Source organism: Mobula hypostoma, chromosome 1 (genome assembly GCF_963921235.1).
Source record: "Mobula hypostoma chromosome 1, sMobHyp1.1, whole genome shotgun sequence".
Taxonomy (NCBI): domain Eukaryota; kingdom Metazoa; phylum Chordata; class Chondrichthyes; order Myliobatiformes; family Myliobatidae; genus Mobula; species Mobula hypostoma.
Genome location: NC_086097.1, coordinates 104,930,408 through 104,952,442, shown reverse-complemented (window position 1 = coordinate 104,952,442; position 22,035 = coordinate 104,930,408). Strand labels below are relative to the sequence as shown.

General features: G+C 44.7%; 1 protein-coding gene across 2 annotated transcripts in view; it reads right to left on the bottom strand.

Moving 5' to 3' along the window:
* rtf1 (RTF1 homolog, Paf1/RNA polymerase II complex component) overlaps positions 1-22,035 on the bottom strand; it is a 217,275-nt gene that overhangs the window by 4,734 nt on the left and 190,506 nt on the right. For both annotated transcript variants that reach the window (XM_063054453.1, XM_063054446.1), the window contains exons 15-16: positions 20,652-20,729; positions 11,179-11,277 (exon numbers count right to left, since the gene is read on the bottom strand). In XM_063054453.1, the coding sequence (XP_062910523.1) occupies positions 11,179-11,277; positions 20,652-20,729 (177 nt within the window). The remainder of the gene's footprint in view (positions 1-11,178; positions 11,278-20,651; positions 20,730-22,035) is intronic.

The window sequence follows — 22,035 nt, the reverse complement described above, 5'->3', positions numbered from 1 at the left end:
GTCAGGCAGCATCTATGGAAAAAAGTACGCGACGTTTTGGGCAGAGACCTTTCTTCTGGTCCTGAAGACCTTCTGAGTTCCTCCAACATTTTGTGTGTGTTGCTTTGGATTTCAAGCATCGACAGATTCTCTTGTGTTTTTTGTTTCAGATCACTAGGCTTTGGTGAACTACAAGCACAGAAATTTTATGGTGATGATAACAGAAATTTTGTTCAAAAACAGACTGGACTGAACATTAAATATAGCTGGTTACAAACTGTTTTCTAGCTGTGGATTAATGACTCTTCTCTGCAGAAACAATGAATTTGGTTAGAACATTAACAGTATATTCTATACATCACCAATGAGTAGAAGGAATGTGTAAAGGAAATTAGAGAAGAGTTATACTTTGTGACTTGAATTATCCCAATGTAAACTGGGATAGAGTAAAACTTGTTACCTGCTATGCAACCATTTGCAAATCACAATGGGATGGCAACTGGCTACCATATTTGCTCTTCTTTTCTCTCCACCCAGTCTCACCAAACACCCACTTCCCCAGCTAAGCTTTGACCAGCATGCTCACAAGAATGGTGTGGGACGAGCAGATTTTATAGATGATTGAAGTTATTCAGTGTTAATACACCAACATATTTTTTTCAGATGTTGAACAAGGAGGAGGAGGAGGAGGAGGAGGTGGCGGCACGACGCAGCTTGCGCGGCCACTCAGGTGAATGATATCTGTAATCTGTCAAGTAAGGTGCCGTGCACAATTCTGATTTGATGGAGACAGACGTGAGAGAACAGAGGAACATCTGGAGAAACTTCTGAAATACCTTCTGAAATTCAGTAAATGCCTGTTACTGTGTGATCCTGAATCTCCAGAGGGGAAGGTCCCAAATCCTCAGCTTTGCTTGTTGCTCAGCGGCCGGGACAGGGTTGAAGCGCTTGGCAGAGATGGTGCTCGGTGTCAAAGGGCTGGGTCGGAGGCTCGAAGTTTTCGAACGGACTCAGAGTCGGCTGCGGTCGGGTGCTTCCAATGCATCAACCGTTGTCGGTGTCTGGAGGTTTATGGCAGAGAGAGTTTCTCTCTTCTGCCGCCTGCTATTGGGGACTATCGGGAGTCGATCGGAACTTTGAGACTTTTTTTTACTGTTCCCATGGTCTGTTCAAATTATGGTATTGCTTTGCACTGCTGTAACTATATGTGATAATTATGTGGTCTTGTCAGTGTTAGTCTTTGGTTTGTCCTGTTTTTTTTGTGATATCACTCTGGAGGAACATTGTAACATTTCTTAATGCATGCATGTATTTCTACATGACAATAAACGAGGACTGAGTGTCCTCATAATCTAATCTAATTATGATAACTTTTCCAATGGCCCCAGTAATTTGTGGGGGTGATAACTGTGGGTTTCAAAGGAGTGTGGGAGCATTACCTAGTGAGTCAGATGCTGAACTAGAGTAGAAACTCTCCCCCACCTGCCCATCATTCCTCAGCCTGTTTCACTCCTCCCTCACAACCCTTTATATCAACTATTTGCCTTCCATTCTGATGTACTGTCTTGATCTGTAACATCAATTTCTACCCACAGATGCTGCCTTACCCGCTGATTTAATTCAGTTTATTTCTTTGAACATCATATGTTCTTGAACTATCTCAAACATAAGATAGCCCTCCAGCCCATAATGCTGTGCCAACCTTTTAACCTATTCTAGGATCAATCTAACCATTTCCTCTGAGATAGCCCTCCATTTTTCCATCACCCATGTGCCAATCTAGGAGTTTCTTAAATGATCTGAATGTCATCGTATACACTCACCAACTCTATAAACAATTTACTTCCGACTCTTCCCTATACCTTCCTCCAAATCACCTTAAAATTACACTGCCTCATATTAGCCATTGCACCTTTAGTCTCTAGTGTATGGATGAGACTGTGTTGACTCTTGTTTTTGAAATTATATATAGATATAGGCTCTTCAGCCTACAAATCTGTGCGGATCACCAAGTACCCCCTCCCCCCAAAAAAGCACAAATCCTAACCCATTAGGATCTCCCTACATTCCTTTCAACTCCCAGACATTCTACCATTCATCTACACTCTAGCGCCACTTTATAGTCAACAGTTTAACTATGAACACACCTATTTTTGGGATGCAAGAGAAAAACTGAAGTAAGATAGAATGTGCAAAATCCATATTGACAATACTGGAGGGTCAGGTTTGAACGTGTTTGCTGAAGCTGTGAGGGAGCAGTTCTACCAGCTACTACAGTTTTGTACAGGAGGGAGATAAACAGTGGGGTTTCTGCTGGGTTGCTCTGAGGGCTATAGATCTTCCTGATTTCTATTATTAGGAGTTCCTAATCTGGGGGCCACAGACCCCTCAGTTAAATGTAAGGCTCCATGGCATAAAAAAAGGCTGGGAACTCCTGATCTAGAATCAGGGGTGTGAGCCACAATTTCTAAACTTGCAAGTAACACAAACCTTAGCAGTTCGACAAACTATGGAGAAAAATGGATTACAATGAGGCAAAGAGGCAAACATACTGAGGAGAAGCATGGCAAAGAAAGTTTAATGCAGAGAATTGTAAGGTGATGCAACCTAGCCAGAAAAATAAGATGCAATATAGAACAAAGCTTGCTGATCTAAAAGGAGGTGCAGGGTCCTAGGGATATGTACACGCTAAACATAATGGTCTTTCTGTAGAAGCAGTGTTTGGGTTACGGTTAGAAATAACAGGTGCTTTGGAATGTGAGCTGGGTCCTTTGTTCGGCGGGAAGGCGCTGGAGAGAACCAGGATTCAACCTGGTGGGGGACTATGATTCAATGGAGGAAGGGTCTGCAGTCGACTGAGGATCTGTGAATACGCCTTTTGGAAGAGTTGAGCTACAACTCGTGCACATTTGACTGTTTAATTATAATCGGCCCTTTTAGTTTTCTTTTCTTTAGTTAAGATTCATAAATATAAATCCTTTAATCGTATGCAGTGTGCTGTCTGTTATTTCTTGGTACTGAATTTGTGCCTATCATCATAATGCCTTACAAGGCGCGAAACGAAAGACTGTGTTGCGCGCCACTCCTCACACAGACAGCAGGTGGCTGTTGACTCACAGAGTTCATCCGCCCGTTGACGTTTTTAGTCCTGCTGGGAGCCTAAGCATGGGAGGATGAACCCTGGGCACCCTCCCAGGACTATGGTCAACACGCTGCTAGAAGACAGCGGTGCGGCTAATGTAGATGAACTGAACACACTGAGAGAGGGAGAAGTGGAGAGTCTGTCATCGTGCTTGATGCTGGCCCCCTAGGTCTGAGTCGACGTAGTAGTAGTAGTACTGAATTTGTAACAGGGTAGCAAATTACACAGCATCCACACGAACCGAGGTTTGGGGTGGGAGAGCTGTCTCAATCTCATGGGTTTAGCGGGACTGGAGTGCGTCTTCCCTAGACTTACGTAACCAAGGAAACCAGCAGGGTTTCATTTGTGGGGATATCGTTCGGGATCAATTTCATTGGATACTGTGTGATTGCCCTTGAGCATTGATCTGGTGGGTTGTGTGTTTAAGCCTGTGTTAAACTATTGTCCGGTAAAGTGATTACGATACATGGTTCAGGATGCAGCAGGGGTTGAGAAGTGGTGCGAATACATGGGGCTACCAGTAACAAATGCATGTGTAGCCCCAAGGAATTGTTAATTCAAACTTTAAGTACAGTTAAAAGATTAGGAACAGTTACGGTCATGGAGCAGAATGGCAGGCAAAGACTTTTGTTTTAGTTCAGACTAGTGCTGACGTAACGACAGTGGATCTGCCTGGTACTACTGGGGCCTTGGGAGAAGGGAGGTTGTGGGCTGTCCATACTTTCCGGGAGGAGGGGAGTGTAGGCAAGCGTGCCAAAGCAGAAGCCCAGTCTCCCGTAGCTGGGAGTGGAGACTTTAAAGGCAAGTTGCTGTTGTTTCTGTGGAGCGAGGGGAAGGTGTAGCCTGATGTGGAAGGTCTAATGAGGGCTGAACATTCTGAGTTGCTATCAGCCCTTAACTCCCTGGCGAATAAATGACAAAATGCCCAAGTTCAAAGTCCCAGTTATCATACGTTCAGCATGTTCTCGGGAATGAAGCCCACCCCTGAAGGGAGGGGAAGAGGAGTACAAGACTTGGGTGGGGCAGACCTCTCAGTTGCTGGGTGAGTGGCAGTGCTCTGATGACGTAAAAAGACTACGATTGGTAGAGGCTCTGAGGATGCCAGCTGCTGATGTAGTGAGATCCTTGAAGACACAGAACCCCTAGGAAATGCTTTTTGAGTGACGGGAAGCCCAGTGGAGCTCATGGCGAGGTTTCAGAACATGTTTCAGGAGAAAGGGGGGGGGGGGGAGACTTTCTGCCTACATTTTTTAGCTAGAAAGGGAGCTGAGTTGCTTGTCGCATGGAGGGGGGGCCATTCAAATGGCCGAAGGGAATCAGTTAAGAATGGACCAAGTGGCAAAAGGCACAGTCAGAGGACATGATCACTTGGGGTCTCCGAATGCCTCGTAAGATGTGCCCTCCACCCTTATTTGTCAAGCTGATCAGAGAAGTAAGAAAGAAGGAGAATGCGATGGACGTGCGGGAGGTTTCCGTCAGCGGGGTACAGTCTTCGGTAGTAGCCCCCTTGGCTGAAGTGACCACTGGTAGCCCAGTGTTAAAGGAGCTCGTGGTAGAGTCTAGAACGGAGATGACCTGGTTGCTATTGGCAGGTGCAGTCACCCCGCATGATGAAGCCGACAGGGAGCCGAACCCTGACGGGATGGACTAAATCGAGGGCTGCTACTGAACAGGGTCCCGTGAGAAGGGGAGCGCGGAAGTTTTTGGAGACAGAAGCTGGAGTTTTTGGAGGCAGATACTGAAGTAGCTGAGGTCCTTGTTACATTAGTGCTGGTTTGTCCAGACCCGGTCGAGAAGGACAAAGCTTTAATTCTTGAGGAGACAGATACTCCTTATTGTGAGGAGGCTAGCAACAGCCTGCTAGGAGAAAGTTGGAAAGAGCTTTCTGAACATTGTCTATTCACCTTGTGTTCCGAGCTGGTTTTAAGGAAGTGCGTGGTCGCACTGGGCTGGATGATGAGCATAAACGAGGGAATGTGTGGTAAACCCAGTCCACACTAGTTGTGTTACAGCCGGGGGCAGTAGCTGAAGTGATGGGAAACCCCAAATTTCCCGGAATGCCTGAGGCCGAGGTGGATGTTCTAGAAGACCATGAAGAGGAGTCATGCTTACCTACTGGGATACTGGAGAAGATGAACTGCAGAAGCCCTCGGTTGTACGGGTGAACAGGATGACAGTGATTTTCAGGAACACTTTTGAAAGGGAGGTCACCCTCAGGTGGGGGACGCCAATGGCGCACCTCTTTCCAGTGACGGAAATGTCTAGTGCTTCATGACAGAAGCCGGGGAAGAGCTCTCTCTTGAAAAAGGGAAAGTTGACTCCCGAGTTATTCAACTTTGGGGACTCCCTGGTACCTCGACTTTGGAAGAGGTTGAAACTGGAAGATGTCTTTTCTACTGATGTTTGATCTAGGGTGATCCAAGAGCACTTGCCACACCATCTGGGTGACAAGGACACCCCATTCAGAGAAAGATTGCGGCGCCTGGCGCCTGTAGAGGTGGAGGACTTTTGGCAGCATCTGTGAAAGTTGACAGAAGATGGGTCATCACTGAGTCCAGAAGCCCCTATGCATCCCCAATAGTCGTGGCCAGGAAGAAGAATGGGAAGGTAGGATGTGTGTGGACTATCGGACTCTGAACAGGCGTACAGTCCCTGACCGGTACACGATCCTGAGAATCGAGGATTCGCTGGCTTGTCCGAGTGGTGCGAAGTGGTTCAGTGTGCTGGACTTGAGGAGTGGATATTATCAAATCTCCATGAGTAAGGCTGACGTAGAGAAGACTACATTCATATGTCCACTGGGACTCTTCCAGTATGAAAGAATGCCCCAGCGCCTATTGGAAGCCCCTGCGACTTTTCAGCATGTCAGAAGAAAATGGTGGGGGATATGAACTTGCTTGAGGTATTAGTGTTTGAGTCCATCTTCGAGGAACATGAAGCAAGGCTGGGCTGCCTGAAAACTGAAGGGTTAAAACTTTCCCTGGACAAAATGCCAGTTCTGCAAGATGTCTATCAACTATGTTGGGCGCATAGTCTTACATAATGGAGTAGTTACGGATCCGTCTAAGATAGAAGCGGTGACCATGTGGCCAAGGCCCCAAACTGTAAGCACCTTGCGCTAGTTCCTTGGGTTCTGTGGATACTATCAGAGGTTCATGAAGGACTACTTTGAAGCGAGTTACCCTTAAATCAGCTTCTGTGCAGTTACCCTCCCTTGGGGAAGAAAGGGAGGATGAAAGGAGAGGATGGTAAAGATTATCTTATCTTAGCGCTTTGGAGCCTTTTGGAGCAAGATGGGATGCAAAATATGAAGAGTTGCTGAAGGAGCTGCTGACAAAAGCGCCCATGCTGGCTTTTGCAGACCCGCGGTTGCTGTATGTATTGCATACAGATGCCAGCAGAGAGGGCTTAGGGGGTGTTCCATATCAGGATCAGGGCACAGGCTGGAGACCTGTCATGTTTGTCAGCCGGAGTCTATCACCATCTGAGCAAAACTACCCCACACACAAACTGGAGTTCCTGGCATTGAAATGGGCTGTATGGATAAACTAAGTGACTATCCATATGGTGCCAAGTTTGAGGTGAGGATGGACAACAACCCATTAACTTATATCCTGATCTCGGTGAAATTGGATGCCACAGGCCATCGGTGGTTGGTGGCATTGTCAGCTTATGATTTCAGCCTGAAGTACTGGCCGAGGGGAGTTGGAACATTGATGCTGATGCGTTGTCCCAACGTGCATGGAAGGGCTTGACAGGGTTGGAGAGTGGGAGAGCATTCCTACTCCTGGAGTCAAAGCCACGTGCCAGTTTTCCATCATGGGGAAGGCAAAGGAAAGGCAAGGCATAATCAAGCAGTAGATCATTTGGGAGCTTCTGATGGTGCCATACCACAAGTTTACTGCAACCTGACTGCTCTGAAGACAAAGCAGTTGCTGGAACTGAGTCCCGGATAAGTGGCCACCGATCAGCGAGACGACCCATGCATCAATGCCATTTGGTCAGCGGCTGCGAAAGGTGACATGGCTAAGCAGACAAGATGAAACACACTCTGGGGTGTCTCTACTACTGAGAAAATGGCCCATGATTGGAGTTGAGGAACCAGATTCTATACCGGGTCACAACGCCTCCAGACCGGCCTCTGTGTTCCCAACTGCTTCTGCCTGAGAAGCACTGGAAGATTGTGTTGAAGTCACTTCATGATGGTTCCAGCCATTTGGGGTTGACAAGACCTATGGATTGTGCAGAGACTGGTTCAACTAGCCCCGAATGAAGCCGGAGGTCGAAGAGTACTGTAAGTCATGCATTCGAAGTATACAGAAGACAACACTGCCTATGAGGGCCGCTCCTTTATCTTACTTGCAGAGTGCAGGGCCACTTGATCTGGTGTGTATGGATTTCCTATTAATATAGCCTGACGCCAGCAACATGGCAAATGTCTTGGTTATTACAAATCACCACACCAGATTTGCGCAAGCCTTCCCTATAAGGACCAGAGGGCGTCCACTGTGGGCAAAGTGTTATGGGGGAAGTATTTTGTTTATTATGGCTTCTCCAGGTGGATACATAGAGATCAGCAACGGGATTTTGAAAGTAGGCTCATATATGAGTTACTGAGCATGCTTGGAGTCGAGAAGACGAGGATTACTCCTTATCACCCGCAGGGTGATCCCCAGCCAGAGAGGTTTAATCAGACCTTGCTAGACATGCTCAGAACCTTGGAAATCAGCAAGAACAAGTGGAGTCAACATATTGGACATCTGGTCCACTGCTACAACTGTACAAAGATTGAAGCTACCGGGTACTCGCTGTATTATCTTGTGACGGTTGGGCACAAGGCGAGGTTGCCTGTTGATCTTTGTTTTGGGACTGGTGGGAAAGATCTACAACAGAAGACTTATCTGAAGTAAGTGTCTGATATGAGAAGAGCTGAGAAAACATTATGAACTATCTGAGGTTTCAGCTACCAAGCAGAATCAAGAAAATAAGAGGGGGTATGATCAAAAGGTTAGGTTCTCCCAACAAATGCCTAGAGTCAGAGGCCTCAAAGAATTTGGGGCTACCTGGGAAGCATTAGTTCGCTGACCGCTGGACAGCTACGCCCTATGAAGTGGAGAATCAGATGTCAAACATACCAGTTTTCAGGGTGGAACCAGAGGATGGGAATGGACCTGTCAAGATTCTCCATCGAAATCACCTTCTACCTCCAGGGTAAGGGGTGCGTGTTGACCCAGAGCCTGACCTGGACCCTACATCTAGTAAGAGGACTCTGTGGTGACTTGGGAGGGCTGAAGGACCAGCAGCAGGAAAGATTACACCGCTCCTCTATGCCCTGAATGGGATATGGACAGAGGATGAGGAAACAGGGTTGTGGTATATGCTGCCTTTCGCTAACTCCTCACTAATTGAGGAACAGATTCCCAACCCTTCTCATGCTGAGGCAGGTGAAATGGGGTAAACTAGCAGTGGACAGGCAGGTCTGCAGTTAGAAAATAACGGGAGGCTGGACTCTAAAGTAACTGGGCATGAGGGTGAGCTCAGCCAAATGACGAGGGGAGTTATTGGGAGGGACGAGTAAACGGACAGGCAGGGGCCTCCCCAGGTAGACAGGAAAGAATCCAGGGAGTGCCTGAAGCTGAAGTAGTAGGAGGTCCCAAAGAGTCTGGAGACCCTCAGACAGGCTAGCCTATGTCGCATCTGGGGAACAGAATGTGGCACCTGTCCCTTTGCTGAGCTATGTCACTGCCATTTACACCTGGGTTGGACTTCGTAGCTTGTATGAAGGGGTGACAAATTATCTCAATGTCATGAGGATGTGACTAATTTTGGTGGGGGGAAGAATGTAACACCTTGGGAAAGGTTTCACTGCTACCATAATGGTCTTTCTGTAGAAGCAGTGTTTAGGTTATGGTTAGAGATAATGGGTGCTTTGGAATGTGAGCTGGGTCCTTTGTTCAGTGGGAGACGAAGGGGGAAGACACTGGAGAGAACCGGTTGTAGAATTCAACCCAGTGGGGGACTGTGATTCGATGGAGGAAGGGTCCACAGTCGACTAGAGGATCGGTGAATATGCCTTTTGGAAGAAATGAGCTCCAACTTGTGCACATTTGGCTATCATGGGCCCTTTTTAAGCTTTTTTTCTTTACTAACACTGTAGTATTACACTGTAGTTAAGATTCATAAATATAATTCCTTTAATTGTATGCAGTGTGCTGTCTGTTATTTCTTGGTACTGAGTTATAACGGTTGCAAATTAAAGAGCATCCACACAAACTGGGGTTTGGCAGGACTAGAGTGTGTATTCCCCAGATTTATGCAGCCAAGGAAACCAGTGGGGTTTCATAAGGCATACACAATTCTTTTATTAATAAAGGGATGCAGTGTAAAAGCTGGGAAAGTATGCCTAAGCCTTTATAAAGTACTGGCCAAGCTTCAAACAGACAGTGCATTTGATTCTGATTGCCACATTGATGGAAGTGTGTAAAAGCATTATAGAGTTCAGAAAAGATTCTGAGAATGTAGTCCGTCCACAAAGATAGATAACAAAGGCTGAAACTATTCTCTGGAGAAGGTAAAAGAGAGGTAGTGACATGGGATAGTGGTAAAGAAGTTAAGGACAAGAACAGGTATAAAATAAAAAATGTGACACTCAGTTGGAAATGGGAAGCTCCATTGTGACCTTTAACAAACATTGAATAAATAGTGAAATTAATTCCTGAAACTCTGAAATTAATTCCCTTGAAACTCACCAGGCATGTATTCCCTGACATTCCCTTTAAACTCATTTGGCTCACTGGAAAATTGATTATGCAGTGAAAGATCTTACCACAAAAAAACTCTGTTGGGGTATTAATATAAACAATAACCAACAGTCAAGAAAATCTATTGCCCGGCACTAGTGAAGTCCTTAGTGACCCAGACTGTCAGAGCTTTACTGTAAATGGTGAACAAAATTTACAAAACTGACGAGAAAGGGCATTGGGTTGGAATTGTGGAGTTGTCCTGGTACAGTAAGCACAGACATGAGAAGGTGTCTAAAGCTGCAACCATTCACTGATCTTATGACCTTGAAGGGGTTTTGCAATTCACAATTCACCTCAGCATTGTTACATGTAAATAGCTATGGTGCATTGGTTGAACTGTTCCCCATTCATACCTACAGGAGAGTAATGAACACAGAAATGCATAGAATAACTTGTGGAAGAGGTACTACTGCCCTCTTAATAACCGATTGGACAAGGGCTGTGGTACACTCAGCCAAAAACATGGCACTGACAAATGCGAAGAGTATGTCATCGCTCATAACAACAAAGTTACTGGGTCCAGAACACACACTTACAACTCAAGTATTCCTTCACAAGAACAGCATGGGCTCCGACTGTTCTCAAGTCTGAACAGAAAACTGCTACAGTATCATTATATAGCATTGGTTTAACAGTTACTGATATTGATCACTGTAAATTGTATATGTTTGAATTCCTTACTCACAAGAGCAATTGCTATTCACAAGTGTTAAAAGTCAATCAAAACTTCAAGCAGACAACCAATGATATTTTGACATTAATAAAAACAATAGAGCCTTTGTTGGGTATGTTTCACATCCTTCCTTTATCCTTCTTGTCTGTCTTCAGCACTCTGTATAATGTAAATGGATGTCATGTTTTAGGAGGACCTTTCTGGAGAAGTCTCACTATGGAAGCCTCACTCATTTGGCTTGAGCACAGCCCATCTCATCTATAGCAAGTAGAGGTGTGTCCAGCAGTCTCACTTGACAACTATTGCTCCATGCTATATGTTGTCTTATCGCAACTTCCACAGGGGAAACAAAAGAGACAATAAAGGGAAATGAAATGATACAAGTATGTTGCAGGTAAACCAGCACAAGATTGATCAGCACATCCTGACAGAAAGCTGAAACAAGCTCGAGAGACCTTCTCATGTCCTGAATCACCTGCAGAACACCTTTGGCTATAAATACCTGGAAAAGGGGAACAAAGGTGTGCTCTTTCCTGATTTGGTGTCTCCTGCCACTTACCAGTACTCATCTCATGTCTTACCGGTTTGTTCAGTTCCAGAGGGAGCTCTGTCTGGGACCCAGATCCATATTTGGCATTCAGATGAGCAATGATGGCAGCCTGGACTGCAGGGTCCCGAGACTGTGAAGTAACATGGAGATAAAATTGGTAACTCACTCTGCTCAGCTTTGTCAATACAAACTATTCAGAAATAAAGTACATCCACTCAGCAACTAGATTAAAAAACAGGATTGCAAACCACCCCAATCATAGAACATAGAAAAGTACTGCACAGTTTCGACCCACTGGCACATTGATGTTGTGCCAGCCTTTTACCCCAAGCCATGATCAATCTAACCATTCACTCCATAGCCCTCTATTTTTCTTGCATCCATGTGCTTATCCAAGAGTCTGTTAAATATCCCTAATGTACTTGCCTCAACCATCTATGCAAACAACCTACCTCTGACATACCCCTAAACAATCATACAGTTACAGAAAAGTACAGCACAGAGAAAGGCCATTTGGCCCATCTGGTATAGTCAAACCATTTAAACTGCCTACTCCCACTGAACTGCACCAAGACCATAGCCCTATCATCCACGTACCTATCCAAACTTGACTTAAACATTGAAACCAAACTCACATGCACCACTTACCCTGGCAGCTCATTCCACACTCTCATGACCCTCTGAGTGAAGAAGTTCCCCTCATGTTCCCCTTAAACTTCTCACCTTTCACCCTTAACCCATGACCTCTAGTTGTAGTCCCATCCAACCTCGGCGGGAAAAAGCCTGCATTTATCCTATCTATACTGCCCATAATTTTGTATTCCTCTATCAAATCTCCCCTCAATCTTCTACAGTCTAAGGAATAAAGTCCTAAACTATTCAAACTTCCCTTATAACTCAGGTCCTCCAGAGCCAGCAACATCCTTGTAAATCTTCTCTGTACTCTTTCAACCTTATTTTCATCTGTCCTGTAGGTAGGTGACCTAAACTGTGCACAATGCTCCAAATTAGGCCTTACTAATCTCTTATACACCAACATAACATCCCTTCTCCTGTACTCAATACTTTCCTCTAATCACTTTAAAATTTTGCTCCCTCATATCAGCCTTGGGGAAAAAGTCTCTGGCTGTCCACTATCTATGCCTCCTATGTTGTACACCTCTAACAGGCCACCTCTCATCCTCCTTCGCTCCAAAGAGAATAGCATCGTTCCTATAATGAGGTGGCCAGAACGGAATACAATATTGCAAACGTGGTTTAACCAGAGTATTATCGAACTGCAACATTACCTTTCAGCTCTTGAACTCAATCCTCCAACGAATGAAGGCCAGCACTCCACATAGCTTCTTAACCACACTATGAACTTGCGTGGTGCTTAACAGATCTATGGACATGGGCCTCATGATTCTGTTCCCCCACACTGCTAAGAATCCGACCAGTAACTTTGTAATTTGCCTTCAACTTCTACCTAACAAAGTGTATCACTCACATTTTCCAGTACTGAACTCCATCTGCCACATAGAAAACATACAGCACAATACAGGCCCTTTGGCCCACAAAGCTGTGCCGAACATGTCCCTAGCTTAGAACTATCTAGGCTTTATCCATAGCCCTCAATTTTCTAAGCTCCATGTAGCCATTCAGGAGTCTCTCAGATCCTATCGTTTCTGCCTCCACCACCGCCACCGGCATCCCATTCCACGCACTCACCACTCTGCGTAAAAAACCTACCCCTGACATCTGTACTACTTCCAAGCACCTTAAAACTATGCTTAAAACTATTTCTTTGAATAATTTGGTATCAATTAATACTAACCTACCTAAAGAAAATTTTCTTACCCTACTGAATTATGTTAAAAGGGCACTATCAAACTGGTCGCCCCTTTTGTTATCATGGGTTGGCCAAATTAATTCTAATCAAATGAATATCTTACCTAAATTTATATACCTTTTCCAAGCCTTACCCATTTCATTCCTAAATCTTTTTTTTGATTCTATTCTATCATCCTATATAAGGAAAAATAGACATTCTCGATTAAGTAAAGTTCATCTTCAAAAAGCTAAAAAGAATGGAGGTATAGCTTTACCCAATTTTAGGTTTTATTACTGGGCTGTCAATATACGAAACCTTACTATATGATAAGGATTTTTTTCCCCAACTTTCTTTTTTTACCTAGCAGCTTCGATCTTGTAGAGGGTTTAGAATTTTTTTCTGTATAATAATAAAATTATCATATTTCAATATTATGATTTAATTTAATTTACATGAATACAGAGTAATGAGATTGCAAATGTGATTCAAATATGTATTGGTATTATTTTATCTTTTTTGACTTATACTTCCTGAACTCTGTATTCTCTATGTAGAAATTAATAACGCAAATACTGAAAAAGAAAACTATGCCCTCTCATGCTAGCCATTTCAGCTCTGGGGGAAAGCCTCTGATTATCCACACGATCAATGCCTCTCACTATCTTGTACACCTCTATCAGGTCACCTCTCATCCTCAGTTGCTCCAAGGAGAAAAGGCCGAGTTCACTCAACCTATTCTCATAAGGCATGCTCCCCAATCCAGGCAACATCCTTGTAAATCTCCTCTGCAACCATTCTATGCTTTCCATGTCCTTCCTACAGTGAGGCGACCAGATCGGAGCACAGTACTCCAATTGAGGTCTGACCAGGGTCCGATATAGCAGCTTTGAGTTTCCTATGGACTCGGACCCTAAGATTCCTCTGATCCTCCACACTGCCAAGAGTTTTACCATTAATGCTATATTCTGCCATCATATTTGACCCACCAAAATGAACCTCCTCACACTTATCTGGGTTGAACTCCATCTGCCACTTCTCAGCCCAGTTTTGCATCCCATCAATGTCCCGTTGTAACCTCTGACAGCCCTCCACACTATCCACAACACCCCCAACCTTTGTGTCATCAGCAAATTTACTAACCCATCCCTCCACTTCCTCATCCAGGTCATTTGTAAAATTCACAAAGAGTAGGGGGTCCCAGAACAGATCCCTGAGGCACACCACTGGTCACCGGCCTCCATGCAGAATATGACCCGTCTACAATCTCTCTTTGCCTTCTGTGAACAAGCCAGTTCTGGATCCACAAAGCAACGTACCCTTGGATCCCATGCCTCCTTACTTTCTCAATAAGCCTTGCATGGGGTACCTTATCAAATGCCTTGCTAAAATCCATATACACTACATCTACGGCTCTACTTTCATCAATGTGCTTAGTCACATCCTCAAAAAATTCAATCTGGCTCGTAAGGCACGACCTGCCTTTGACAAAGCCATGCTGACTATTCCTAATCATATTATGCCTCTCCAAATGTTCATAAATCCTGCCTCTCAGGATCTTCTCCATCAACTTACCAACCACTGAAGTAAGACTCATTGGCCTATAATTTCCTGGGCTATCCCTACTCCCTTTCTTGAATAAGGGAACAACATCCACAACCCTCCAATCCTCCGGAACCTCTCCCGTCCTCATTGATGATGCAAAGATCATTGCCAGAGGCTCAGCATTCTCCTCTCTTGCTTTCCACCGTAGCTTGGGGTACATCCCGTCCAGTCCCGGTGACTTATCCAACTTGATACTTTCCAAAAGCTCCAGCACATCCTCTTCCTTAATATCTATATGCTCCAGCTTTTCAGTCTGCTGCAAGTCAGCACTACAATCAACAAGATCCTTTTCCATAGTGAATACTGAAGCAAAGTGTTCATTAAGTACCTCCGCTAATTCCTCCGGTTCCATATACACTTTTCCATTGTCACACTTGATTGGTCCTATTTGCTCACGTCTTATCCTCTTGCTCTTCACATACTTGTAGAATGCCTTGGGGTTTTCTTTAATCCTCCAAGGCCTTCTGATGGCCCCTTCTGGCTCTCCTAATTTCATTCTTAAGTTCCATCCTGCTAGCCTTATAATCTTCTAGATCTCTATCATTACCTAGTTTTTTTGAACCTTTCGTAAGCTCTTCTTTTCTTCTTGACTACATTTGACTAACCTTTGTACACCACGGATCTTGTATCCTACCATCCTTTCCATGTTTAATTGGAACGTACCTACTCAGAACCCCACGCAAATATCCCCTGAACATTTGCCACATTTCTTCTGTACCTTTCCCTGAGAACATCTGTTTACAATTTATGCTTCCAAGTTCCTGCTTGATAGCCTCATATTTCCCCTTACTCCAATTAAACATTTCCCTAATCTGTCTGTTCCTATCCCTCTCTAATGCTATGGTAAGGGAGATAGAATTGTGATCACTATCTACAAAATGCTCTCCCACTGAGAGATCTGAAACCAGACCAGGTTCATTTCCCAATACCAGATCAAGTACAGCCTTTCCTCTTGTATGTCTTGTTGACACATATTGTGTCAAGAAACCTTCCTGAACATACCTAACAAACTCTACCCCATCTAAACCCCGCACTCTAGGGAGATGCCAATCAATATTTGGGAAATTAAAATCTCCCACAACAACCCTGTTATTCTTACTCCTTTCCAGAATCTGTCTCCCTATCTGCTCCTCAATGTCTTTGTTACTATTGGGTTGTCTATAAAAAACACCCAGTAGAGTTATTGACCACTTCCGATTCCCAACTTCCACCACAGAGACTCCGTAGACAACCCCTCCATGATTTCCTCCTTTTCTGCAGTCGTGACACTACCTCTAATCAACAGGGCCATGCCCTCACCTCTTTTGCACCCCCTCGTCCTTTCTGAAGCACCTGAAGCTTGGCACTTGTAGTAGCCATACCTGCCCCTGCACCATCCAAGTCTCTGTAATGGCCACAACATCATAGCGCCAAGTGCTGATCCACGCTATAAGCTCATCCACTTTATTCATGATACTCCTCGCAATAAGATAGACACATCTCAAACCATCGGACTAAGCGCGTCCCTTCTCTATCAGCTGCCTATCCTCCCTTTCGCACTGTCTCCAAGCTTTCTCTATTTGTGAGCCAACCTCCCTTTCCTCCGTCACTTCAGTGCAGTTCCCACCCCACAGCAATTCTAGTTTAAACTCTCCCCAATAGCCTTAGCAAACCTTCCCTCCAGGATATTGGTCACTCTCGGATTCAAGTGCAACCCGTCCTTTTTGTACAGGCCACACCTGCTCCAGAAGAGGTCCCAATGATCCAGAAATCTGAATCCCTGCCCCCTGCTCCAATCCCTCAGCCACACATTTATCCTCCACCTCAACTTATTCTTATACTTACTCTCACATGGCACAGGCAGTAATCCTGAGATTACTACCTTTGAGGTCCTGCTTCTCAACTTCTTTCCTAACTCCCTGTAGTCTTTTTTGAGGACCTCCTCCCTTTTCCTACCTATGTCATTGGTACCAATATGTACCACAACCTCTGGCTGTTCTCCTTCAGAATCAGAAACATCCCAGACCCTGGCACCTGGGAGGCAAACTACCATCCGCTTTTTTTTCCTGCATCCACAGAATTGTCTATCTGACCCCCCCTAACTATAGAGTCCCCTATTACTGCTGCTATCCTCTTCCTTTCCCTACCCATCTGAGTCACAGGGCCAGACAGTGTTGCTTCCCCCAGGGAGGCCGCCCCACCCCCCCAACAGTACTCAAACAGGAACATTTATTGTTAAGGGGGACAGCCACAGGGGTACTCTCTAGCACCTGCTTCTTCCCTTTCCCTCTCCTGATTGTTACCCACTTGTCTATCTCCTGTGGTCCCGGGGTGACTACCTGCCTATAGCTCCTCTCTATCACCTCCTCACTCTCCCTGACCAGACGAAGGTCATTGAGCTGCAGCTCCAGTTCCCTAACGTGGTCCCTAAGGAGCTGCAACTCGACACACCTGGTGCAAACGTGGTCATCCCGGCCTGGGAGTCTCCAGTACCTCCCACATCTGACACTGAGCACAAAAAACTGGCCTCACACACATACTTTGACTTTATTTTAAACAGATAACCTACCTGGCCTTGACCCTTTATCACCGAAGCCCCGTTGAGCCAAAGCTTTCCTACTCTGTCTTCCTTTACTCCGTTGCCCGCTCTGTAAATCTGTCTTCCTTTTAAACTCTTCCTGCTGTTCTCACTGGCTGATCTCCACCCGCTTGCACAGTCGTGCCCCGTTCAAACCGCGAAAGAAATAACTGTCACCTTTTCAACTCTGCTCGCTTTTACACCGCACGCTGTTGGAGCAGTGCTGCCAGGATAATCAAGGACACGACCTACCCAGCCAACACACTTTTCATCCCTCTTCCCTCCGGGAGAAGGCTCAGGAGCTTGAAGACTCGTACAGCCAGATTTGGGAACAGCCCTTTATCACCAAAGGGCTAAGACTGATAAGACTGCTGAACGGATCCTGACCTGGATCTGGGCCGTACCCTCCAAATATCCGGACCTGCCTCTCGTTTTTTTTGCACTACCTTACTTTCCATTTTTCTATTTTCTATTTATGATTTATAATTTAAATTTTTAATACTTAGTATCAATTTGTAATCCGGGGGCGGGAAGCGCAGAATCAAATATCACTGTGATGATTGTACGTTCTAGTATCAATTGTTTGGCGACAATGAAGTATAAAGTTTATCTCTTCCCACTTTTCTCACTGGCTGACCTCCACACACTTGTGCAGTCGTGCCCTGTTCAAACCACTGAAGAAATAAATTTTATCCCAGCTCTGTTCCTATCAATGTCCCATTGTACCCTACACCAAATTCATGTCATCTGCAAATTACTGTCTCATCCACTTACATCCTCTTCCAAGTCATTTATAAAAAGAAAAGCACAAAGAGCTGGGGTCCCAGAAGAGATCCCTGTGGAAAACTCACCAACCCCCAAGCAGAATACATACCACTTACACAGACAAAGTTTCCCTTTATCCCGTGCCTCGTGACTTTCTGAATGAGCCGACTGTGAAGAACTTGTTAAATGCTTTACTAAAATCCATATACACCACACCCACTGCTCTACCTTCATTTTGTTTTGTCACTTCCTCAAAGAATTTAATCAGGGTAGTGAGGTACGACCTGCCCCTCACAAATCCCTAATCAGACTATGCTTCTTCAAATGCTCGTAAATTTTGTTTCTAAAAATCTCCTTTAACAGTTTTCCCACTATTGATCCGACTCACTGATCTATAATTCTCAGAGTTGTCCCTATTACTTTTCTTGAACACCCTCTAGTCATCTGGTACGACTCCTGCAGCCAGTGGGGATGCAAAGATAATCGCCTAAGGTGCAGCAATCTCTCTCCTAGCTTCCCATAATAACCTAGTGTTTATCTGTCAGGGGCTCACCTATCCTAATGCTTTTCAAAAGTTCTAGCACACCCTCTTTTGAAACATTGACATATCTCAGGCTGTCCTCACAAACGTCAAGATCCCTCTCACTGGTGAATACTGAAGCAAAGTATTTATTAAGGACCTCCCCTATCTCCTCTGACTCCAGGCATATGTTTCTTTTACTATCCTTGATTGGTCCTACCCTCACTCTAGCCATTTTTCTCTTCTTCACATACATAATATAGAATAGTACAGCACAGTGCTGGCCCTTCGGCCCACAATGTTGTGCCGACCCTCAAACCCTGCCTCCCATATAAGCCCCCACCTTAAATTCCTTCATATACCCGTCTAGTAGTTTCTTAAATATCACTAGTGTATCTGCCTCCACCACTGACTCAGGCAGTGCATTCCACGCACCAACCACTCTCTGAGTAAAAAACCTTCCTCTAATATCCCCCTTGAACTTCCCACCCCTTACCTTAAAGCCATGTCCTCTTGTATTGAGCAGTGGTGCCCTGGGGAAGAGGGGCTGGCTATCCACTCTATCTATTCCTCTTATTATCTTGTACACCTCTATCATGTCTCCTCTCATCCTCCTTCTCTCCAAAGAGTAAAGCCTTAATCTCTGATCATAATGCATACTCTCTAAACCAGGCAGCATCCTGGTAAATCTCCTCTGTACCCTTTCCAATGCTTCCACATCCTTCCTATGTTGAGGCGACCAGAACTGGACACAGTACTCCAACTGTGGCCTAACCAGAGTTTTATAGAGCTGCATCATTACATCGCAACTCTTAAACTCTATCCTTCAACTTATGAAAGCTAACAACCCATAAGCTTTCTTAACTACCCTATCTACCTGTGAGGCAACTTTCAGGGATCTGTGGACATGTACCCCCAGATCCCTCTGCTCCTCCACACTACCAAGTATCCTGCCACTTACTTTGTACTCTGCCTTGGAGTTTGTCCTTCCAAAGTGTACCACTTCACACTTCTCCGGGAAAAACTCCATCTGCCACTTCTCTGCCCACTTCTGCATCCTATCAATGTCTCTCTGCAATCTTTGACAATCTTCTACACTATCTACAACACCACCAACCTTTGTGTCATTTGCAAACTTGCCAACCCAGCCTTCTACCCCCACATCCAGGTCGTTAATAAAAATCACGAAATACATGTAGAATGCCTTGGTGTTTTGGTTAATCCCACCACACGCCAAGGCCTTCTCATGCCCCTTTCAAGCTCTCCCAAATCCTTTCTTAAGCTACTTCCTGGCTACCTCTACAGCCCGTCTGTTCTTTGCTTACTAACTTTATTTATGCTTCCTTCGTTCTCTTGATTAGATTTTCAACATCTTTTGGTAACCATGGTTCCTTCACCCTGCCATCCTTTCCCTGCCTCAATAGGACAAACCTATCCAGAAACTAATGAAAGTCCTCCATAAACAACCACAGTTCCTCTGTGCATCTCCCCGAGTACATCTGTTCCCAATTTATGCCACCAATTTTCTGCCAAACAGCATCGTAATTTGCCCTCCCCCAATTAAATACATTCCCATATAGTCTGCTTCTATCCCTGCCAAAAACTATGGTAAAGGTCAAGGAGTTGTGGTCACTCTTCAGAATCCACTCACTAAGAGATCAGGTTCATTGCCTAGTACCAGATCCAGTATGGGCTCTGTGGGAGACTCATCGACAGGAATCCTTTCTGGATATACCCAAGAAATTCACAATCTTTTGCACTAAGGAGGTGCCAATCAATATTAGGGAAATTGAAGTCACCCATGACAACAACCCTGTTACTTTATCCCCTTTCCAAAATCTGCCTCCCAATCTGCTCCTCATTGTCTTTGTGCTACGGGGGGGGGGGGGGGGTGTCTAAAGAATAGTCTCAATAGAACGATTGCTCCCTTCCCGTTTCTGACTTTCACCCACAGTAATTCAGTTGTCTACAGAATGACCTCCATTTCTGCATCTGTGGTACTATCCCTGATTGGCAATGCCACACCCATCTATTTTTTTGCAGGCTGCAATCTAGAGTAAAACCCAGTCTATAAACCCTCCTTCCTCCCTCCTAAGGTAGCATTATAAACCCAACTGCCATGCTGCAACTACTTGACATTCATACAGCATGACAGACTCTGTCATCAGTTGATAACTACTTGGCAAGGTGCTCTGATAGCACTGTATATTTATTTAGGCTGCTGGTTGAATCACAAACAGTCCTTACATTGGAGACGATGGTGGGTTGACACTGGCGCCTGGTGAATGGGTCCATCTGCTTGGTCCTCTCACTCTGGACCTCAGCCTGCAAAGAGGTAATAGTGAAAAACCATGAGTGCTGTTGCCTTCACCCTATCACCAGTAATTCTCAGATGAGTTCCCACTGCGTTACACAGAGTCACTTACAAAGCCAGCCAGCGGGTTGCTAAGCACCACTTTGTTATACTGTCTGTAGTAGATTCTGATTCCCCTTATCATTCTTCACCATATACAGTGCATTCTGGTTAAATGGGGCACATCTGGACCAGTACATTTTGGTCCAATTAAACAGCTGCCCCAAGTAGCTGAAGTTTCATGGAAGTAGAAAAAGTTGCTTAACCAAGTAAAAAATTATGCATTTAAGTGTTGTTTCATACGGCAGAAATTAGAACACTACCAACACTACTGCAGTATTACAAAACTGTATTCTTTTGATTCATTGTAAATGAACAAAATCAGTGCAAACACCTAGTCAAAATTGCCTTCAAGGCCTTCCTGCATCAAGTCAAAATAAAAAACAAAATGATCAAAAATCACTGCTTTTTTAAATCAGCCCCCATCAGCCCAAAATGAATAACATAATACAAGCGCATGCAACTGACACTATTCGTTCCATGATGTCCAACGACCACACATGTGCATGCGACTTACGATAGAAACTATTAGGCAACAGTCTCTTGTCTCCTGTCCCAATTAAGCAGCATAATGTCCCAAATAAACGAAGGGAATCCCAGCTACTTCCACGGTTATTTTATTATTTAAGAGTTGTCCCAAATAAGCAAATGCCCTTATTAACTGATGGCACAATTAACTGGGATCCACTGTATTTCTATAACATGTTTTGTCCACAACTCAGTCCTTTGAGTATTCTCCCAAATTTTTAGTCCATCAGTAGCCATACCTTCAACAATCTTCACTTCAAGCTCTTGATTTCCCTCAATTTTACCACATCCTTCTAACAGAAACCAGCTAATTAAAACCCAATTGTCTGGGCATTTTTAACACCCTTGGTTAACACCCTTTCTTTTGGGCATTTGTCAATTTTTCTCATGTTTCTGTAGGAACTTAGGACATTTTCCCCCATGGTGAAACATTAATAAAGCAGTTACAAGACCTCAGCACAAAATGTGGAATTCAAATACAGTAGTTAGTGCTACAAAAAACACAACTCAATCCACTACTCCTCACAACCCTGCTAATTCGTCCTTAAGTACGTTGTGGTGCAACTAGTCAAGCTACTGTCTCACAGTACTAGAGATCCAGGTTCAATCCTAACCTCCAACATGCCTATATGGAGCTTAGACATTCACCTTGCCAGACAAATGGATTGATAGGTTAACTGGCTGCTGTAA